The 21,679-nt window shown below is 31.4% G+C and overlaps 1 protein-coding gene across 1 annotated transcript in view; it reads left to right on the plus strand.

The window, feature by feature from the left end:
- The window catches only part of LOC107436416 (saccharopine dehydrogenase-like oxidoreductase), a gene marked incomplete in the record, with an annotated part of 30,977 nt that extends 12,675 nt beyond the window's left edge, over nucleotides 1-18,302 (plus strand). The window contains 6 exon segments of the mRNA XM_071184290.1: nucleotides 3,404-3,524; nucleotides 4,814-4,933; nucleotides 10,578-10,634; nucleotides 11,735-11,858; nucleotides 16,180-16,261; nucleotides 17,015-18,302. Coding sequence (XP_071040391.1) covers nucleotides 3,404-3,524; nucleotides 4,814-4,933; nucleotides 10,578-10,634; nucleotides 11,735-11,858; nucleotides 16,180-16,261; nucleotides 17,015-17,114 — 604 coding nt within the window.
- Nucleotides 18,303-21,679: the final 3,377 nt, after the last annotated feature.

The raw sequence follows: 21,679 nt of genomic DNA on the forward strand, positions 1-21,679 counted from the left end.
TTTTGGAATTCCAAGAATAGTGTGAACTCAGTTCGTAAACTCGCTGAACGATGTGAGCTCGAAAAGGAGTAGCTTCTTGAACAGTGAGTTCAAACATAAGCAGAATCAACTGGAAATACTGAATCTCTGAGAACAGAAGAAGCATAAAAATAAGACATAACAGGAAAATCCAAACTTTCGTCAAAATAAACACTTAATAAGCAACTAAGCAATTTTTAGCGGAAAGATTTGAAAGCTTCTAAAATAACATTCACAATTTTAAATATAAGCTGCAGATTTTTAATTTGAAAATCAGAAGTATTAAAAAATTATAAGCGTGTTATATGGATTGTTATTTTTTTCCAACTTACGCTTATTATGTCGTATAAATTGTTAACTAACTGCCTGAATAGTCAAGTGAGACAATGATTATGCTTACATAAAACGCAGTTTACTCAAATTCCCTAAATAAAGCTTTGAACACTTAAGAAAAATCATCTCAATACCTAGGAGTTCCATGAAAATCTGGGCTTCTGATTCTTAGCGAGTGATATCGACAAAATTGTAAAGTTTGCGACGAAACCTGATATCTAAGAAGTTGAACTGATCGGCTTAAAAGATCAGTTCATAAGCGAACATTTTTCAATTATCAGGTCAAATTTATGCCTTTTAACTCATACTTTTATACTCATATACTCATACTCAAAGATTTACTAAGCGTCAAGAATTGATTCTTCCTCTGACAAATACTGAGGCAACTTGATGTGAAAGCTGCCAAATATGCGAAAAAAGTGAACTAATGGGAAACAAGATCACATACCAATAATTCATTTTTCCTTTGTTGAATAATTAAGACTGAGACAGATACTTCATATGAGATGAGTGAAGGATTCGAAATGAAGAACTATTAGACATGAAGATCTCGTAACTGTTAGTGATCGGACTATTATATCGTTCCTCTATGATCCATGCAAAAGTGTACAAGGAAAAGAGAAAACTAGCTAAGATAATTATTCGTACGAACGCTGGAAAAAGAAAAGATACAGGAAGTGGTGGACATATCTGCGATCGGGGACATCTGTGGAATGTATGCAAAATTAACTTCTATGAAAAGAGGGTACCAACCACGAACCACACTTTGTCGTGGAAAAAATGGAATCTTGGTTGGAAAAGAAGACGAAATTTTGGAAACGTGGGCAGAACATTTTGAAAGCCTTTTAAACAGAAATGAAGTAATTGAACAAACGGAAGGTGAACTAGTTACATCAGAGAATGATTGTGAACCGTTAGAGATGGAGGAAGTTAAAGAAGCAATTAAAAAGTTACGTAATGAAAAGCACCTGGAGAAGATTTAATTTTCCCAGAACTAATAAAATATGGTATTGAGAAGTTATTCAAAATGGTGTATGACCTTGTAAATGAAGTTTGGGAGAATGAACAGATACCAAACGAATGAAACAGCGCAGTGATATGCCCAATTTTGAAAAAGGGAAACCTACTGGACTGCAATAACTATAGAGGAATCTCCCTGCTTAATCTGACTTACAAAGTATTAACGAAAGTCATAGCTACAAGACTTAAGCCATTGATAGAGAGAGAAATTGGAGACTACCAATGTGGCTTTAGGCTAAATAGATCAACCATAGACCAGATATTCAGCATTAGAAATATCTTGGAAAAATTCAAGGAAATGAATGTTAATGTCTATCAGCTCTATGTCGATTTCAAGCAAGCATATGATTCAATAAATAGAGAATTGATGCTATGGACCTTACACGAGTTTATCATCCCTCATAAAATAATCAGGTTGATTAGAATGACAACTTCATCTACTAAAACGAAAGTAAAGGTACAAAATAAAATGTTCAGGGAATTTGATATTGTGGCTGGATTGAGACAGGGTGACATTCTGTCAACCTTGTTGTTTAATGTATGCCTTGAAAAAGTGATGCGTAACACGGTATCAAATAGAGGAGGTACTATTTTTAATAGAACGAAACAAGTCCTTGCTTTCGCCGATGATGTAATATTGATAGCAAGAAGTAAAAATGCACTTGTTGACCTTTTTAAAGTCTTAATTAAAGAAGCTAGTCTTTTTGGTTTAGAAATAAATAGTGATAAGACCAAATACATGATAATGGATTGTAGGGGAAAGTATATAGACACAGAACTACAAATCAATGAAATTACAAAATTTGTGAGAGTTAGGGAATTTAAGTACTTGGGTTCAGTTGTCACTGAAAACAATGGTATTATGCCAGAGATTAAGCAAAGGCTAAATGCTGGAAATCGCAGTTATTTCGCACTTGAGAGATTGCTGACATCAAAAGTAATAACGAGAAAAACAAAGCTTCAGGTTTATAAAACTATAATCAGACAAACCGTTATCTATGGATCAGAGACGTGGACTCCAACCCAGAAACAAGAAAAAATGCTGATTACCTGGGAAAGAAAAATTCTTAGAACTAGGTTTGGACTTGTCAAAGAGGGTGATCTGTGGTGCAGGCGATACAATTTTGAAATTGCAAGACTATTTAAGGAAAAAGATATAATCAACTATGTAAAAGCAAAGAGAATTCAATGGCTAGGACACCTTGAGAGAATGGAAGAAAACAGAGGCACTAAGAAGATATTCAAGGGGCAGTGCCAGGGCCAAAGGAAAAGAGGAAGGCCGGTCAAAAGATGGTTTGACGAAGTGGAAAAAGACCTTAAGACTCTAAAATTCCGAAACTGGAAACAAAGAGCTAGAGACAGGCGACTTGGAGGAAAATTGTTAGTGAGGCCATGGTCCAACATGGACTGTAATGCCAGGGAGTTAGTTAGTGAATTAGTTAGTTAGTGAATGCATGTGAGCTTGGTGTGAACTTTCTGCATTATTTTCGCTTTTATTTGACTGCAACCTTTAAAGTATATATAAATACTCGATTTAGTGTTAACTAAAAATAAAGTGTTCTTTCTCCCAAATCTTTGATTTCTTTAACACCGAATTCAGAGAGATATTACGCCACAGTTTTTTTAGTATACCGAAGATGCACCAATCTAGGCAGAATTGGTGCAATGCGTAACTCGAGACATCTAGCAAAAACTTTGAATATTTCCCATGTACAATGGTTATAAACGTGTAACATGTGTGAAAATAAACTTAAACGGAGTTAAATAAGTCTTGTTTATTGACCTTGTATACAATTGTAAATTGTTACTAATTGGAGCGTCTTCAACGGCTTCAAATAGTATTTGCAACCTGATTTCCCAATGTGGTTTTTTATTCTTTTTGTCTGTCTATTTTGCACTCTTATTTAGATCAAGTTCTTCTGAAGCAGGCTTTTTAAATTTAAGCTTAGTTTTAGATGAAAAAGCTATTTTTATATTATTTAATTCTTTCATTGTTTTTCATTGGTTAATAGAACATATACTTTTTTTGCAGATATCCCCCAATTTTTTATAGTTCTGAAGAGAAACGTTGGTGTGTTTGGCTTCTTTATGCAAATTCCAGATGCCTTCAACGAAGTCAATTATTTCGATACAACTACTTGAATGACAGACCTGTAAGTATAAGTTTCACTTCCATATAACACAAAAATTATTCTTTCACTTAGAATGAGTAAGCGATGCATTAAAGTAATCAAATTGGTTCGGTGCAACTTCTTAAAGGATAATTTTTTTAAGCAAAATTCTCTCGAACAAATGTAACATTTTTTTGTGCAAATATGAGAAGCTTTAAAGGTATTCAATTGTTTTGGTGCAACTTCTGATAGATTTTTAATTAAATTAGCTTCCTCCAAAGAACGAAAAATGGTTCAACTCAATTCAATCATTCACAATTGATTATGTTGCTCACAATTGGTTGGACATAACTATTTATGTGAAGGATATTTAACGAAATAAACTTCATCCAAACATTACGAAAATATTTTTAATACCCTTAAAACAGAAAAGTATTTCTGTGCAATTACTTAAATTGCAACCTAAGTAAGATAAAGTTTGCAAGAGAAAGTTATTCATGTGCAATTACTTAATTTACAACCTTAGTACAAAATGTCGCTTGGCGAGATTTCAAAAAATTGCCAGGGGGTGGGATATTCTAGGATCCACCCGAACATGAATAAACACCAAATGAAATTTCAAAACCAATTTCAAAAATTTTAAAAATAAACATGTTAGCAAAAACAATACTTTTTCAGGGTACACACTGCCTTGATAACATGTCTTATTTTTTAAATTTTTTTCAGTTTTTAAGCTCTCCCATATTAATTTAAATTGCATAACTATATAGATATTACCTCAAAGATAGAAATAAATGCAAATAAAAAAAATACATTTCATACGTAAGAAACCATTGCAATTTCTAAACTAATAATCTTATTATCGCGTGTTTGATTTAAATTAATTCGACAAAAATAATTATATAGGAAACAATACTTCATTTGTCTAGATAGCAATGTAAATGGCCTAGATAAGTACAAGTCATGTATTACATTTCTTATAAATGAAACCAGCATTATTTGTAAACTATTTATCCTAATGTATGTCGTACTATCTTTAAACTATTTATCCTTAGTCGTACTGTGTGAATTCAGCATAAAAATTACATCTGAAACAATGACTCATTTGTCTAGACAGCAACAAAGTTTCTCCCTTTCCCTACTTTCGTCAATATACGATATGCAAAATTATTACCACTTACAAAAGGAGAGTATTAAAGAGTTTGTCATTTGTTACAGCATTTATTTTTCAACGATATACTTGATTTTATTTAGCAATTTTTACTTCACTAATAGATATAAACAGTTTAAGTGCTAGTTCTTAGGTATCTTAATTTTCTTTTCTATTTCAGATTATGTCACAGAGCTACGTTTCGATGCCACATTTTTTCATGGTACTTATAGTAGCAATCTACGCCATATTTTTAGTAATTATGACAAGATTTTCATTCGGCCAAAGTCTCCTTGCTAAGGTATGTGGATAGTTCAAAATTTTTATGGTTTCAAAAAAATTAGCAAAATTAGTAAAATTATTTGTTATAAATTATGAACTTTAAGACATGCATTGAGGAAATTCTGGTAAAAACAAATTTGACAACTTAAAATATCATTATTAAAAAATTAAAAGAAAATAATAATAAAATTAAAAATTATCTTTTTCCAAGTACACTAAAGAAAAGGAAATAATTATTTTCGTCGTACCTGAAACGAAAAGCGTAGACCGCATCACTTTTCAAAGGCGTGACCCTGTGCTTTTTGTTTCAAATGTAACAAATTGAAACAAAAATAAAAATATTTTTCTCCTTTTAGTTCACTTATAAAATGAAAAATTTTAACACTCAATTTTTATTTCATTATTTCTGCATATTTTTCTTTCAACCAGAGTGTTAAGATAAAAAAAAATCCTCAGAAGTAGGATAAGGATCTGAGTTCTGTTGTTTTCAGAACAGTTGGGCAGATTTTTTTTAAATTTGCTTAACATCCAGATTTCTTTTTTAAAAAAACTTTATTAAAAACTTTAAAAAAAAACGTAAGGCCTCCGACGATGTCTTCCATGTTCAACTCAACGTTACATTTTGTGTTTCTGCGCAAAAACTATAATACTTAAAAGAATAAAAAAAACTCATATTTAGTAATAAGTTTGACTGTTAAATTTGACGTAAAAAATATCATAAGGGGAGCACTGCAGGTCACAGGAATGCAATTACAGAGTATAAATTTGGCATGCTAAAAAGAGTATATTTGTTTATGAGCCTATAGTTATTTTTCTTTTTCAAAATTTCAATTCGTTCCTAAGTTTTTGTAATCGTAAGTGCTTTTTCTTATTTTTTTGCGTTGCATCTTGTTTTGCTGCTCAAAAATTTTTAAAATTTAAATGTTTGAAATTGCGATGAGTTTGTAGAAAAATGTACAAGAAATATGACGAAATGATTAAAAATTTTACATTCCACAATTAAATCAAGAAGTGCTAAACTTAAAATGAAAAAATTACGAACGATTTGTCAACTACGGAATTAAAATTTGCTATGTTGAGAGAGACGTTTTAATTTGTGATTTCGCGCGAATTTTGCTCCGAAATTCCAATAAGTTCGAAAGCGCGCGCTCAAGTAGATTTCAATCAAAAGTAGCTAAGAGAGAGGGAATAGTTTTTGCACAAATCTTAACGTTTGTATTGAAATTCCTAAAAATAAAAAAAACTTAATAAAGAACGATAAAATCATTCCTAAATTAGATTGCTGTAAGTCTCGTTAACGAGCGAAATTATTTTTCATTTATTTCTTCTTTTTGAGTTACACAATCTGTATTTCTTAGCTTAATTTTTTTTTCTCGAAAAGAAATATTTATTTTCAAATCGTAGTAATTATCTGTTTCTTTACCATTAGCATATTAGGTAACATAAAGCTACAATAATTGTATACTGCGAAATTGAAAAGTTCTGTATTTTTGTGGAAAATATTGACGTTTAAGATGAAACAATGATAAATGAGAAGCAAAGGGGGCTAGCGAGTACTAGTTGCAGTGCTGTATTAAAGCTACTTTTAGAGTTCAAGACGTAGTGGGAAATTCCCAGCAATCAAATTTAAAGATTCATCTTTGAACTTGCGAAGACATTTATTAAACAATAAAAAAGATTATGGCAACACATAAGTATCTGGAAATTATCATCAATGAAAAATACTCTGCTATCTACTATTCTTAACATAACTCTGCTCTCTCACAAATCTAATTCTAATTACTGTCTACATCTCGGCACCTGCCGCCGAAAGCAGCGCCAACCAATCTATCGGAGGACATTCAATTTATACCTAAATTGCCGCATCTAAGATGCGTAGTTGCTAAGGCGCCACGAAATGTTCAAGATGTTCAGTCATTTATGGATCTCTTGAATTTTTACTCAGTGTTTTCTAAAGACTTAGCAACTTTGGCCTATCCTTTATACAACTTAACCAAGAAAAGTGTTACTTGGAAATGGGATCGCACTTGTCAGGAAGCTTTCGAAAATGGGAAAAACGAAATTTGCTCTGACAAAATACTAACTCAATATGATCCAAACCTCCCTATCTTGCTATCTTCTGATGCTTCACCTGTAGGAGAGTCTCCCAGTCCATTCTGCAACAAGACTTCTGCATTATGATCTTGTTCTGCAAGCTTATAATTTTGATATCGCTTATCGCAATACAAAGAACCACGGCAATGCTGACTGCTTATCACGTCTACCATTGAAATCTGAAGAACTGAATTAAGAGATGATATTGCAGTATACAAAATTTACCAAATTGAAACCGTACTCGTTACTGCCAAAGATTTAACAAAAGCCTCTCAGTTCGATCAACACTTGGAAAAACTTTTAAAAATATTATAATATGGGGGTCAATTAGAAGGGAAGGGAAAATATACCTTACAGGATGGGTGCATTATGTATGGGCAACGAGTATGTATCCCAGACTGCTACAAAGCGAAAATATGAGACGAGTTGCATCATGGGCATCTTGGTGTTGTAAAAATTAATGCAATTGATAGATCTTACGTGTATCGGCAAAACATCGACCAAGACAAAGAAAATTCTACGAAAAACTGTTTGGACTGTGCTAGGTTCAAAACGGATCCAGAAAAAGCAAAAGCTCATCATTGGGAATATCCCAGTGCACCACGGGAAAGAGTGCACATTGATTTCGCAGGACCAATATTTGAATGGATGTCTCTACTCATTGTTGACGCCCATTCAAAATGGCTTGAAGTTTACCCCATGAAGACAGCCAACTCATTCAAGATAATTGAAATGCATCCGAGATTGCTTTTCACGTTTTGGACTACCTGTAGTTTTAGTTTCCGACAACGGCACTCAGTTTACTTCCCAAGAGTTCCAAACATTTATACGAAGCAATGGCATTAAGCATAAGACGTGCACCCCTTTCAAACCATCCAGCAATGGACAAGCAGAGCGCTACGTGCATACATTAAAACAATCTCTCCGTGCCATGCAGAACTTTGCAGGAAATACCCAGCAAAAGGTTAGCACCTTCCTCATGCAATATCGCAAGGCTCCTAATATGACAACTATGATTAGTCCGGCTATGCTTTTCCTTAAGAGAGACATTAGGACTAGAATAGATCTTGTTCTCCCTGACTTGGTCGGAAGAGTCAATGAGAAGATCAGAAAAAGCACGTATGATTTTCAAGATCGTATTTTTCACGAAGGTGATAAGGTGGCTATTCGAGACTATCGTTCACCCAACGCAAGGTGGAAATTTGGAACAGTTATGAGCAAAGATGGAGCTCTTCATTACACAGTTAATGTGCAAGGTACATTGTATAGACGCCACGTAGACCAAATGCGACCAACAGGAGACCAGATCTTGGACAAAACTGCTCACGTTCCACGAATTAGTTTTAGCAGTGATACTCCACACATCGGCACTGCTGAAAATTCTCCAGCATCCATTGATCCTGGTGGAGATATACAAAAAAACCTGGATCTGCCCAATCAACACCGGAAACTCGCCATCCATCTACAACTAAAAACACGAGTTCAGCTGTTTTGCAGAGAAGTACTCCATCTTCAACTTTTCAACAAACTCTATTTAGGCCGAGGTGATCACAAAGGATTAGACGGCCCCCTAAGAGACTTTAATTTTAAATTTCCATTTTTAAAGGGGGAGGAGATGTCGTGTATTTAGCCGTTCGAGGCTATCTTTACGAACTATCCGTATCACGCCTACGTAATCGAATTGGGACTTTCCCTCTTAAAAATTTCAGTTTAGATTCCTCGCCTGTTAGTGTTGCGTTAAGACGCATCTTCCGTATTCTAAATTTTAAATGTTGTAAATTATTAGTAAACAGTGCTTGTTATATATAACAGTATTATTTCCTAAAATCCCACGCTAAGGGACAACACGAACAAGAAGCCCTTCGTTCCAGACGCGGTCGAAATCCTCAGCCACTCTAACGTGATAATGGCGGAATCATTTTTCTTATAATTCTCTTGTTTCATGGAGTTCAATATTCCATATAATTGCCTGGTAGCCTATAGATGAAGCCGAAGTTCAGATTGTAACTTTGTTAGATTAGAAAAGAAAGGTTTCACCCTTTCGTATATGATTTTTTCAAGTCTTATTAAGCGTTGACAACAGACTGATTGATCGATAATTTTCGGGTTTTGCTGAGTTTTGGCCAGGTTTTTGCACAGAGAATAATCATAGAGTTTATCAATATACCTGGAAAATATTTAATATTCAAGCATGCATTGTTAATTTCACTTAGATGCCATGAAATTTTAGGGTAGTGCTTTTACTATGTGGTTGTTGATATGGTCAGATCTTGTTTCTTTTTAATTTTTTTAGTCACTGAATGACTTTCTTGTTCATTTTTGTAATTCATTAAATTCAGATTGGTTTAATCCTGAATAAATTTATTGTATTCATTCAAAACTACTCGCGATATTTGCAGCTTGGGTATTCATTGAAAGAAAATTGATTCTCAATTGCCTCTACAAAAATGTTAACTATATCTTTATTTAAGTTTACCTTACCATTTTGACCTTCTGAGGGCGTGTTGTAACATGTTTAGTCTTCAACGACTTTTTCATATTCCAAAATGATGCATCATCGATACAGAGACTTTCTACTTCGACAGAAGGGCTTGGCGATCTTTGCAATTTTCACTAGTTAGCCTGTTAATTTTAGGTTTCAACGCAGGATTGAGAGTTTTGCTCCATAATTTTCCCATTTTATTATTAATTTTCTTTAAATTTTTTGTATCTTTAGGAAGCCTCCAGTAGATATCTTTTCTCTGTATGTGTTAAGTAGCTTCATTATATGCATGTTGGAGTTCTTCGGCAAATTGTGAGATAATATCTTCCTTGTATCAAGATTTTGTGATTCATAATTTGAGAGAGAGGGGATGTTTTTAAACAATATCCAATCAGTCTTTTTAACGAGAGTTGGTTTCTGGTTTGGATTAATGTTCTTAGAAAAGATTAATGGAAGATGATCACTGTTTAGTTTTTTAGAAATATATGAGATAAAATGATTGCTCATGTTTGTTATCATTGCTCATCATGCCAAGTAAACCTGAGGTGCGATTTGCAAAGTTTGGATGTTAAATATCCTCTTCAAGTGCATGTTTAAGGAGATTAAGTTTTTGAGTATTGTATTTTATTTGAATATTTATCTTTGAAAAACTGTCAAATCCTACTAATCAGCACAATACAAAACCTGACACCAGGATGAAGCTCACTATAACAGGACCAGGTCACCTATTTATTCTTCTTCCTCGAAATTCTTTCCTTCAAACTTGTAGTCAGGTAAAAGGCAATAATGATTGCGATGATAAAAAAATTTTTAGAAGATGATTTAGACCAAATAAAAGACATAAAAAATTTTTTTCTGAATTCTTGACTTATACTAACTGTTTCATAAAAAGCAAACGTATCAAATATATATATATATATATNTATATATATAATATTATTATATCAAGCATATGAAGCGAATGTTTTTATTTATTTCCGATAATGTCGAAATTATCAATTGTTATTTTAATTGCAAAACTTTTTAATGTAATCAAATGCTAATCTATTTTAATAATCAAATTAATTAAGAAATAATTTACTTACAGTATCCGTCATTTTTTTCTGCTGGCATATTTTCAAGTGAGGGTCCAACTCGAAAGCAGGTAAGCATATGAAATCTTTGAAATTAATTTTTCAGAAATTAAGATTTAAGATTCCAGACAAATAGTTCTCTAATGCTTCTATAATATGTCTATTGACATTAACAAAAATAAAATATTATTCGTTTAAAATGTTCAAATTGTATTTCAAATTGAGTATAAGATCTTGTGTATTCAAAATCATAGAAAAAAATTTTCCCGCATATTAAATTCATTCATTATCAGTATATCGTAATCAATATTGTAAGTTATTATATCTTACATATATTATAGTCAAAAATAATATTTTTATTTAAATATTGTTACGTTATACTAAATATTGCATGTTTCTGTCCCTAAAAGAACAATTGTTCAATAATAAAACATTAAGAATTTTCTTAATAAAATTTCAGAAGCAAAAATTTAAAACCTGTTATTCTATATTAATCATCTATCTTATCTATATTTAAATGGGGGGAAAAATCTCCCCACCCCAAAACACCCAACGCTCGCTTAATTCTAATTGTTTGCCACAGCAGTGATGCATACCAGGCGTGTTGTTGACACTGAGAATACATAAACTTTCTTCTTTACAAGTTGGCATGGTGTATATAATTTTGTTCTTTACAAGTTGGCATGGTGTATATAATTTTGTCCTTTACAAGCTGGCATGCTGTATATAATTTTGTCCTTTACATGTTGGCATGGGGTACATAATTAGACTTTGTCCTATACAAGTTTATGTATCCTCAGTACCAGCAACATAGATAAAAATTTACCTCTGGAATATGTGTCACATAACTGAAAGTGCATGCATGAAAAGTCTGTAGTATAAACAAGAAACTTGGTAAGTGTTCATATCTTTTTATATATCAACTGTTTTTGTACATTATGTGCTTTTATAAATAAACAGTTGTTTGAAACTGGATGAATTATTTAGACTAATCCGAAGTTTTTAGCATATCGCTGGTTCAAAGTTAAAACGACACTTCTGCACTCACTTCTCATGTTATTTGAATGAGAAGTGAGTGCAGAAGTGTCGTCTTAACTTTGAACCAGCGATATAATTTATGTAATAACATTCCTATTCAATTTCACAATTTACGAATTTTTATTTTTTGAAGGTAATGGAGAGTGGATCTAAATTTACTTTTTACGGACAAGGATGGAAAGAAAAACTGTCAAATCCTACTGATCAGCACAATACAAAACCTGACACCAGGATGAAACTCACTATAACAGGACCAGGTCACTTTCATTTATTTCTTTATATATAAAAAGAGAGTGGAATGATAACACATAGCCATTCACAGAAGACTTCTGGTTAGTAACAGACAAAACAGCCAATCAAAATTTAGAACGCTTTTGTGTGAAAAAAAATTTTTTTTAATAATGCTGTCTGCAGTAATGTTACAACTAAACTTACCAGCTAAATCCTGTTGCGATTTCTATTTTGTATTAAATGAGTGAAATATATTGAACAGAGTTTATTTTAAAATACTTATATCTTTTATAAAAAAAATGTATCACCGTGAATATCTCAGGCGATATCAACAGCGACATAGGGCTGAACATAATTTAGCAGCACAAAATTACCGGGAAAATAATCGTAGTGCTATCAATACGCGGCAGCGACATGCGCTGTGAAGAAACGTTGAAGAGTCATTATACGTTTAAATGAAAACGAATAATATGGAAAAGAAATTGATAAGGAGGTTTTGCAAATAATTTTTACTTTTATCATTGTTTTTCCTTACTTTTAATTATTTTTAATTTTATCATTGTTTTTCCTTACTTTTAATTATTTTTTACTTACTTTCAAAAAATCATTCAGCCAGAAATATGAATTAACAGTTCATATTTGTTTGAGATATTTCTTAAATAATGCATAAAAGTGCAAATCATTGGTACACAAAAAGTAGCCCCTGAATCTCACAATGAATCTGATTGAGACTGGATCATTCCATTTATTTCAAAGGTGGGGAAAGTAGAATTTACTGCGCATCACTTCGGCGCACGAACTATACAGTAAATCCGATTACAGTATCTTCTTTGAAGACACATAAGCTCCTATTCTTTCTGCAAGTAGATTTTTAAAATTAAAACGATGGCGCCATTTACCAATTTCGGATTTAAATATACATTTCTAATAAGTTTTAAATTAATCTGATGCTTTTAAAGATAATATTTTTTACACTTTGATAATATTTTTTTAAATCATAACTAATTTTACATAGTGTCAGGAATACTTTTTTATATCTTCTCATGTATTTTATGAAGTTGAGGTAAGAAAATCTAAGTAAAATCTAGAAAGATTAATCATAGCATAAAATTGCCACTGCCCGGTATACCCTACACTGATGTTTTTTAAGGTCAACGGCCATTGCCCGGTATACCCTACACTGATGTTTTTTTTGAGGTCAAGGGCCACTGCCCGGTATACCCTACACTGATGTTTTTTTGAGGTCAAGGGCCACTGCCCGGTATACCCTACACTGATGTTNGGTACTAATTCTTGGGGAAAGATTAAAAATTATTATATCATTTTTGATGCCAACGATGCTTAAGTAATTTTGGTAAAAGGTACAACCTCCAGACGCGGACACGTTCCTAGATTATGAAAAATCCTTTCCCGTAACGCTCGCGCCTGGTAATTGAAACAAGGCAATAATTATGATTTAAAAGCAAAATTAAAGGAAAAAGGATACTAGTTCTTTTAGGGGAAAGATGAAAAATTGCCATACTACTATTGTTGCCAATGATGCTTGATAAGATTTCGTAATAGGAACTACAAGCATTATGGTAATTGGTGTAATTTCATAACGCACCAAATACACTACTTTTTTTTTCTTGGTACTACAGCCCCGAGCAGGCTAAGGCAATCCCAACAAAGTTTGCTAAATGCTTGTTTCTTTTTTCCAATTAATTATTTTTAAAGTTTTTAAATCATCTTCAAGCCAATCAAGTTATCAAGCCATCTGAGTGTAGGTCTCCACCATTTTCTAATGCCACAATACTGGTTGAAAATACACTAAGACAGATACAAAATATTATATTTGTATACTCGATATCTACAAAAACTGACCGTATTAATACAGCACAGTTATTATATATGTTAGACTATGGATTTCAATGAACAAGGTTCGAGTAAGAGTCAGAGATCACGAGTTCGAAAAACCTCTGAAGGAGGGAGTTCGAACATTTAAAAATAGTTTAAAGACAGAATTTGCATAGTATTAATTTTGAGTGTGTAAGTACCCTCATTATGCAACTGTTATTATGTATATATATATAACAAATCAAGATTGGATTTGGAGTTTTGTTTCTTTTGATTTTCAAGACTGTATGTATTGAATTCATGTTATAGAGAGGATTGTTTTTCCTTTATGATGTTTAAGTTAAGTTATGATTTTACTTGCTTAATAAAATTTATGATTAGTTAAAAGATGACTTTTTCATTATGCTTGCTGGGCATTTTCCACAACGCACTAAACTCTGCCAGCAAGTTACACAAAATGATGTGAAAAGAAAAATCAATGAAAAATGCGCATAGCTAGGTTTTGTGAATACTCAGAGATCTATTGTAAATAATTTTTACTTTTATTGTTTTCACCTTATTTGTTTATAACAATTCAGACAAAAATGTTTATTGATCATTGATAGCATAATTATTTCATTTTACATTTATTTTTTTATTAGTATTCAATATGAGAAAAAAATTAAATTGCTTAATTTAATTTGTCGAATGTCAGTTACATGTGTTATTATTATGTAATTTGCTTTTTGTCTGATTGAAACTAAAATATTTTGTCTATTGACAGTATTGAAGTTAATTGGGCAATTACTTGCAATGGTTGCTTTTGAAATATTACTCAGCACCAACTTATTAATATGACATGTTTTAATTTGTTTGTCATATTTTAAAGTTTTTTTCATTAGGTTTTAATTATTTTCAGTTTGAAATTTAAATTTTCTGGCTGGGGGGATTAAGAACCATATAGGGAGCGTCCGGCATCCTATAAGATCAACAATGATTTGAGTTAGGGGTAAAAATATACTTGAGGGTGCCCTTTAGCGAAATTGGTGACTCATGTTTGGCGCCATTCCTGTTCGCGCGGAACACCGTGGTAACAGGAATGGTTGCCAAAATATATTGATATTTCAATAAAACATTGAAAAATTTCAACGAAACATCGGTCAAAACTTTATAAAATTGCAATGAACCCGATATGAACAAAATTAAGAAACCCAATAAAATGCATTTTGAATTGAAACAAAAATTAATGGAGTGCGCACAGAAAGAAAAGGAAAAAAAACTCACTTCTTCGTTAAGCTTGAATATCCTCAGATTTAGGTTCACCGAAATCTCTAATAGCAGTTAGATACTGTACAAATTTATCATGAATAGAATCTATGTACCTCTATCGCCACATAAATTCGGTAAAATACGAATCGAAAAAGGCGCCCGTGGTACCGAACTGGCAAAGACATTTTTTTCTAAAGTCCCTTTTTATGACTGCCCACATACCTTCGATCTTATTGATCAGAAGCAAAAGCAACCTTGCCAGCCGGTATCTAACGCAGAACTAACGGATCTCTGAAATTACATAAACCATTGAACATTTAAAAATAACGCTAAAATCTAAATCCATCAGAATCACGATTGGGCTTCAACATTGCTCAGCTTGGTGATCAATCGCGATCACAACTTGGCGAGAATCAAGGGGCACCCTCAAATATAGTCTACCCGAGTTAGGCTCTGCCAAGCGAGTTTCGGATACGGAGATTAATTTCCGGCTAATGCCCTATAGTAATGTGTTAAATAATATTGCTTCCTCGCTTTATATAAGTTTATAATATTGTTTGTATTAAAATTGCTTTATATAAGTTTATAATGCTGATAATTAGGACCTCTGACATTTTACAATCCTATCATATTCCCTCTATATGATGTTGGTGCAGAAAAATTTGCCAGTTAATCTCCACGGAAACGACTTTAAATTTGTTCGCGAAGTGAGCAAAAATGTAATTGCCTAGAAATTATCGGGGGTTGGCGAGCTGTAGCGAGCAGGGGAAGGAGCCCTCTAGTATTTTTATTTTAATATTTAAATTTCAAATTTACTTTCTCACCAATTAGAAGAAAAAAAGTATTTTTGAATTAATTTGCTTATTTTTCAATCGAATGGGCCATTTGCGATATTTGCAAACATCAGTGTGTAAAAGTTTTGACTTGAGGGCAAAAAGTATGAAAGCACAATAAATATTGAAGTAATCCTTTCTGTAAATGCACAAAATTGTTAACCTGATCTGAAGTTACTCGAATAATTAAATAATAATAGAAAAAATGAAGTTCCTTAAAATATATATTTCAAGAAAGATTTTTTACATTTTTCATTTTATTGAAAGTTTCTGAAAGAAGTGAAAAATTTTAAAAAATGTAAGAGATTGCCACTAACTCTAATCTGCCACTATAGGTTTCGTGTGTTTCCTTCCATAAAATATTTAAACTTCTGCTTTTCTTCACTTGTTGTTTAAAAAATATAGTAATTTATAGTATTTTTCTGTTTAGAACCAGCGTATCCTTTAACTGCAATGTGTATGGTGCAGGCTGGTCTGACAGTTCTTCAAGAGCAAGACAAAATACCTTTGCAGTGAGTAATGATGTTTATAATGTCTACAAAGCTTAACATATTTATGTGAGTTAAAAAGAAAGATTGCATCAATCGTAAAATTTCCGGATCAAATTACGATTTAAAAAAACCCGACATGTTCGTAAAATGCATTTTACAGTAAAATATTAACATAATTTTTTCGATAATATTTTTTAATTAAAGTTATTCAGTAGTTTTGCTGTTATCGTCACTGTAGAAATTACGGTATAACAGGCTTTTTTATTCCTTAACATGTTCCAGTGAAAATGGATTTTATGGTAAAAAGTACAGATACCCTTAGTGCCCGTATTTTTTACAGTCCTTTGATCCGGAATTTCTTGCAGTGTTCTTATACGTAAGGAATTTCAAAATAATAAATTAAAAATAAATTGTAAAATTTTATTGGCATTTCAAATGAAATAATTCATAATTTTGACGTCATGCCGAAATTCGTCTAAAATATTATTACATATAAGTAATCATGCATTAGCCATAATATTAGAAACCTATAGAGAATATGTTTCCAATATTAATGCTGCTTACATGAAGTAATATTAGCAGTTATTTAAAAAAGGAGCTCAGTTTAGAATTATTTTTGTCCATAATTTTATTGAAATATAAACATTGCTTTGATTACTTTTCGTTTATTTATTTATTTATTTTTATTCATTGATTTATTTATTTTTATTTATTTATTTTAATTCATTAATTTTTTTAATTTTATCATTGATTTATTTATTTTTTTATTTTCAGGGGAGGTGTTCTTACTCCTGGTGTGGCTTTTGAAAATACATCTCTTCAGAAAAGATTAGAGAAACGTGGTGTAACTTTTAAATATGAAAATATTCACTAAAAACCTTTATTTTATATACATTTTGTAGAACAAGTAAATCTCTAATTAAAGAAATGGATTCAAAATAATTTATAAATTATTTTATTCATGAAACCTAAGATATCTTTCTCCTCTAAGGAAACTTTTTATTTTTTTACCGGTATTTCTACAATTCATGTTATTATTATATGTTACCGGCAATGTGGGAGGGAAACTCAGGCATTGTAGACAGTGCCTTGACGTTAACGTTTTTAGGCTAAAAATGTAATCTGAGAATTATTTTATACTTTACCTGGGCAATGTAAAAAAAATGAAAAATAATGCTCTTTAAGCTAGGTATGATAGTGTGGTTTTGTAGATGTAAGCACATGAACAAGGATGCATCGCTCTGTCTTTTCCTTTAAAAAAAATGACGATTAAGAATTCTCAGTTGACAACTAAAGTAAAATAACATTTTTTTCTATTCATTGAATTAACTTTTTATGAAACACAAATTTTACTTTAACTGGCTTATTTGATTATTATAATATGCGATTAGAAATAAAACATTGTAGGGAAGACCGGGCAACTGTATGTCGGGTAATTATCCTTTACCTTAAGCAACATGTGTGCTTTGAAAACTGGGCTAAGAATATACCAAGCAATGCCGTTTTAATTATAAAAATCATCTGGGCTAAACAATACTGAGCAAGTGAAATCAGAAAATCACCCTTGCCGGTTTATTATCCCGATTAATCCGGTTTTAATTAATAATACTAGGAGATTACTAAAAGAGCTTACTCATTTTACCGAAGAAAGTAAAGTGAAATATGAACTTGTTGCACCAAGAAATTGCTTTGCCTGCATTAAATACTAATAAACTATAATCATACTATCTAAAAGAATGAAATAATCATATTTATACTCTGCTTGTCTGTCATTTGGCAATGCATGAAGTGCTTAACCATTTCATTTCCACTGGTTGATTTTTAGAATAGTCTGAAATGCCAGATATCCCCCTTTGCTGGTAACACATACGTATTAGTTATAGTTATTTTTTGATGTTTGAGTTATTTTTTATGAAATAAAATGTACTTCAGATTTTGATGTATGATACTTGAAATACTGTGATACGAATATGGATTTGAGTTTTTGTTATTGTAATTTTTATTTTAATATAAGAAGAGAGTTAATGTTAAATATTCGAATAAACTTTTTTTTAAGTAAAAATCTGTTTAAATTATTATCACCTGAAAGATATTCTTATTTATCTTTTTTAAAATGCCTGTAATTTTAATTAGGTTCTGAAACAAATTACGTTTTCGAAAATCTTGCCTTATACCAATCAGTAGAGGATAACTCTCAAATGTTTATGAAATAATGAGATTGCCCTCATCCAGGAAATCATTGCTTATTGAATCATTCATATGTAACCCTTCGTAATGCATAATTCTTTCACCAAAATGTTTTAAATTTTATATTCGATAAAAGATCATAAAATATCAATTTATTTATAACTAATAAAAACAAATAGAATTTTCAGTATTTAGAGACTTAAAATCGCACTGTCCAAAATTGAGACAATTTGTAAGTGTAATAAGCTCATATTGCTCAAGAGAGATTGGATTTAATTTTTGTCTCTTACATGTTCATATGGTATCGTCGTGAGCTTGAAGTTAAAGTGCTTAGTATAACATATGACAACATTAAAAAAATATGCTAATTATCTCAAAGATGCATTAGAAGAAGAATAAATCAAACCGTGAAAAGTTCTAAATCACTTATTTACTATTATTGATTATTGAATGAATAAATTTCATTCCTAAATGTTTTTTCGCCAAAATTAAACAAACTTTAACTTTTATAAGCCTTTAAGTCAAAAGAATACACCGATTGAAAATCGTAAACAATGTATTTTAAAGCAAAAAAGTAAACTTTAAAAAAAATAATTTAGATTTAATGACCATGTTCAAGAACTAAAGAACAAATAACCAAATAAATGATCATTTATGTTAAAAAGTTAAAATCTGCCTCTAAATTTTTTTGACATATTTAATTGGGAATTAAATTGAACTTAAGCATGCCAACCAGTATTATTTAACTTTTTTAAGCCTAGACAGAAGATACTTGCTATTAAAAACTTCCCTTAATATTGAAACTTAATTAATCTAAGTTTTAAATGCGAATATCTAAATATATAATCCATGAACGTTTGGGGCATTTATCCACTGTTGTCACCCAAACTCTCATCTTCATAATGGTTATAAAGGTTATGTGTTGGCAAGTGTTTTTCAAGTTTTCACCAACACAACTTTAACACACATAACTAATGTGTACAAATTTTAATATCGCGATTTATCGTCAAAAATATATCGCAATATTTTCCTCATTAATCAAATTTCTACATTGGTATCAATATTGTTGTTATCCCAATAAAATGAAATCAATAATTATCGCGTTGTATAATATTCACGATATTGTCATATTCGAGGCACCGATGTGCATTATTGGTAACCAGGGACATGATTTAAGCCCTGGTTAGCGAACTTGTCTTCATAGTGCCAATGACCGATAAGTATTGATATTTTATTTTATTTTATATCCGTCGTTGAACAGCTGACCCAATTTTTGGGTTTACGACTACTAATGTTCAACTCCGTAGCCTTGTAATTTTGAACCAATCCAGAAGACAAGGAAACTCACCCCCAAGGATCAGTACGCCAGAGGTATTGATTTGTTATGGGAACATGGAGGACTTTGCGACTCGACCAATTTAACGTGCATCAGTCACCATTTACTACACGGAGAGTCTTCGGCCGGCGGGGATCGAACCCACGAACTGTTGGACATGGACCCAGTGCCCTACCAACTAGGCTATAATCCCTGCCTCAAGTACTAATGTTTGTATAAAATATATTTTCCTTTAAAACATGCGAAAAGATGTGTGCAATTAATTACTATTATTAATAGTTGGTGTTAAAATGTTTTAGCATTTGAAATTGATAAATTTAAAAGCCTTGAAATTTAAATGCCCTTTGCAAAATAAGAGGAAGCATATCGATGTTTAATTATACAAAGAAATATATAAAGAGTTTCCACTCTAATGCTAGAGTATATAAAATGACGACGCGTTTTTTTTCGATGCGTACCAAAATGGAAACAGTCTGGTCTAAACGGTTTTAGTGCCACGCTACCGCAAAAAGCTTAACTATCAGCTAGATTGATAAATGAGATTATCGCTTTCTTTTATATTTATTTGAATTTATAAAGTTTTTTTTAATCGCTTGGTCATTTGTTTTATTTTAGTTCCATGAATTGCTTAGTTGTCAATTCGTTAAAGATGTCGTTTGTTAATGAAGACAAAAATACATTCTGCAAAGTAATTTACGATTTATTTGAAATATTTTAATTTCTCCTCATTTTTCTTATTCTAATATCGATTTCAATGTTGAATTTAATAAGTATTAGCATGGGTGAAATGCACTATTAATTCTTTTAAACTAAGGAAGGAATAAATACGAAAAAAACGTTATTAATGTTGTTGTTTTTTTCGTTTATCTGTTCATAGTAGAATTTATTTTATAAAAGAATAAAAAATAGAGAGGAGTAAATAAAAATATGAAAGAAGTACTTTTTACGTATTATCGAACTAAAATATAAAACGTTATAAAATATTTGGAGTTAATTAGAAAATGTTGCGTTTCTACTTAACTGCACAATATGAAAATATTTTTTAAAAATTTAACATAATTCTCACAATCCAATCTTAATTCAATAATTTTTATTGAAATAAAGCATAAAAACTGAACTTTTAAACAATAAATCGAAAAGAATTATTATTCATTCCTGTGACAAACATAATGGTAATAAAAAATATTTAAAATAAGTAAATAAAATAATAATGAAAGTATAAATCAAAAATATGACAGGAACACTACACTTAAAGTGTCAATTATTTTACTGAATCAACTAACCGTTTCCGATAAGCGGTGCTAGAGGGCGCTGTAGTGATTAGTCCTGGAGAAACGCGTCTTGATGAAGTTAGAGTGGATTGTCCTTACCTATTATGTCCTTACCTATTATATCCTTAACTAGTTCATGGCATAGTACATTACCGCAGATGTTAAATGCACCATTTTTTCAATTTTCGATAACATAAGTAAGCCTGCATATTTGTTTCTGGCACGTTCTACTTCTGTGCTTAAACTATCGGTTTAGAGAGCTTTAAGGATATAAAATTCTTCCGTGTGGTTTCGTCTTCTTATATTTTTTTAAAATAATTAGTAAAAATGCTGTTTCCATGACAGAGCACGTTTTGATCTGTTTTAATCGTAATTTTTTTTCATCAATGAATTTTTTACGTTTTAATTTTTTTCATCAATGAAATTTCTTTTTTTCAATACTGAACCTGAACCACATAACGAGGAAAAGAGATGATTGTTTACGACCCCCATGTGTAACAAAAATAAACTACTTTCAGATTAAGCAAAGATGGTTGTATGTACATTTTTTCAGAATTATAAACCATGCGAATTAGACAACAAGTAGAGCAGGGCAAAACTTAATTAATTACAATTATTTGATAATTTACAATCATTGCAAATCTA

The sequence above is a fragment of the Parasteatoda tepidariorum genome, chromosome 8 (assembly GCF_043381705.1).
Source record: "Parasteatoda tepidariorum isolate YZ-2023 chromosome 8, CAS_Ptep_4.0, whole genome shotgun sequence".
NCBI lineage: Eukaryota > Metazoa > Arthropoda > Arachnida > Araneae > Theridiidae > Parasteatoda > Parasteatoda tepidariorum.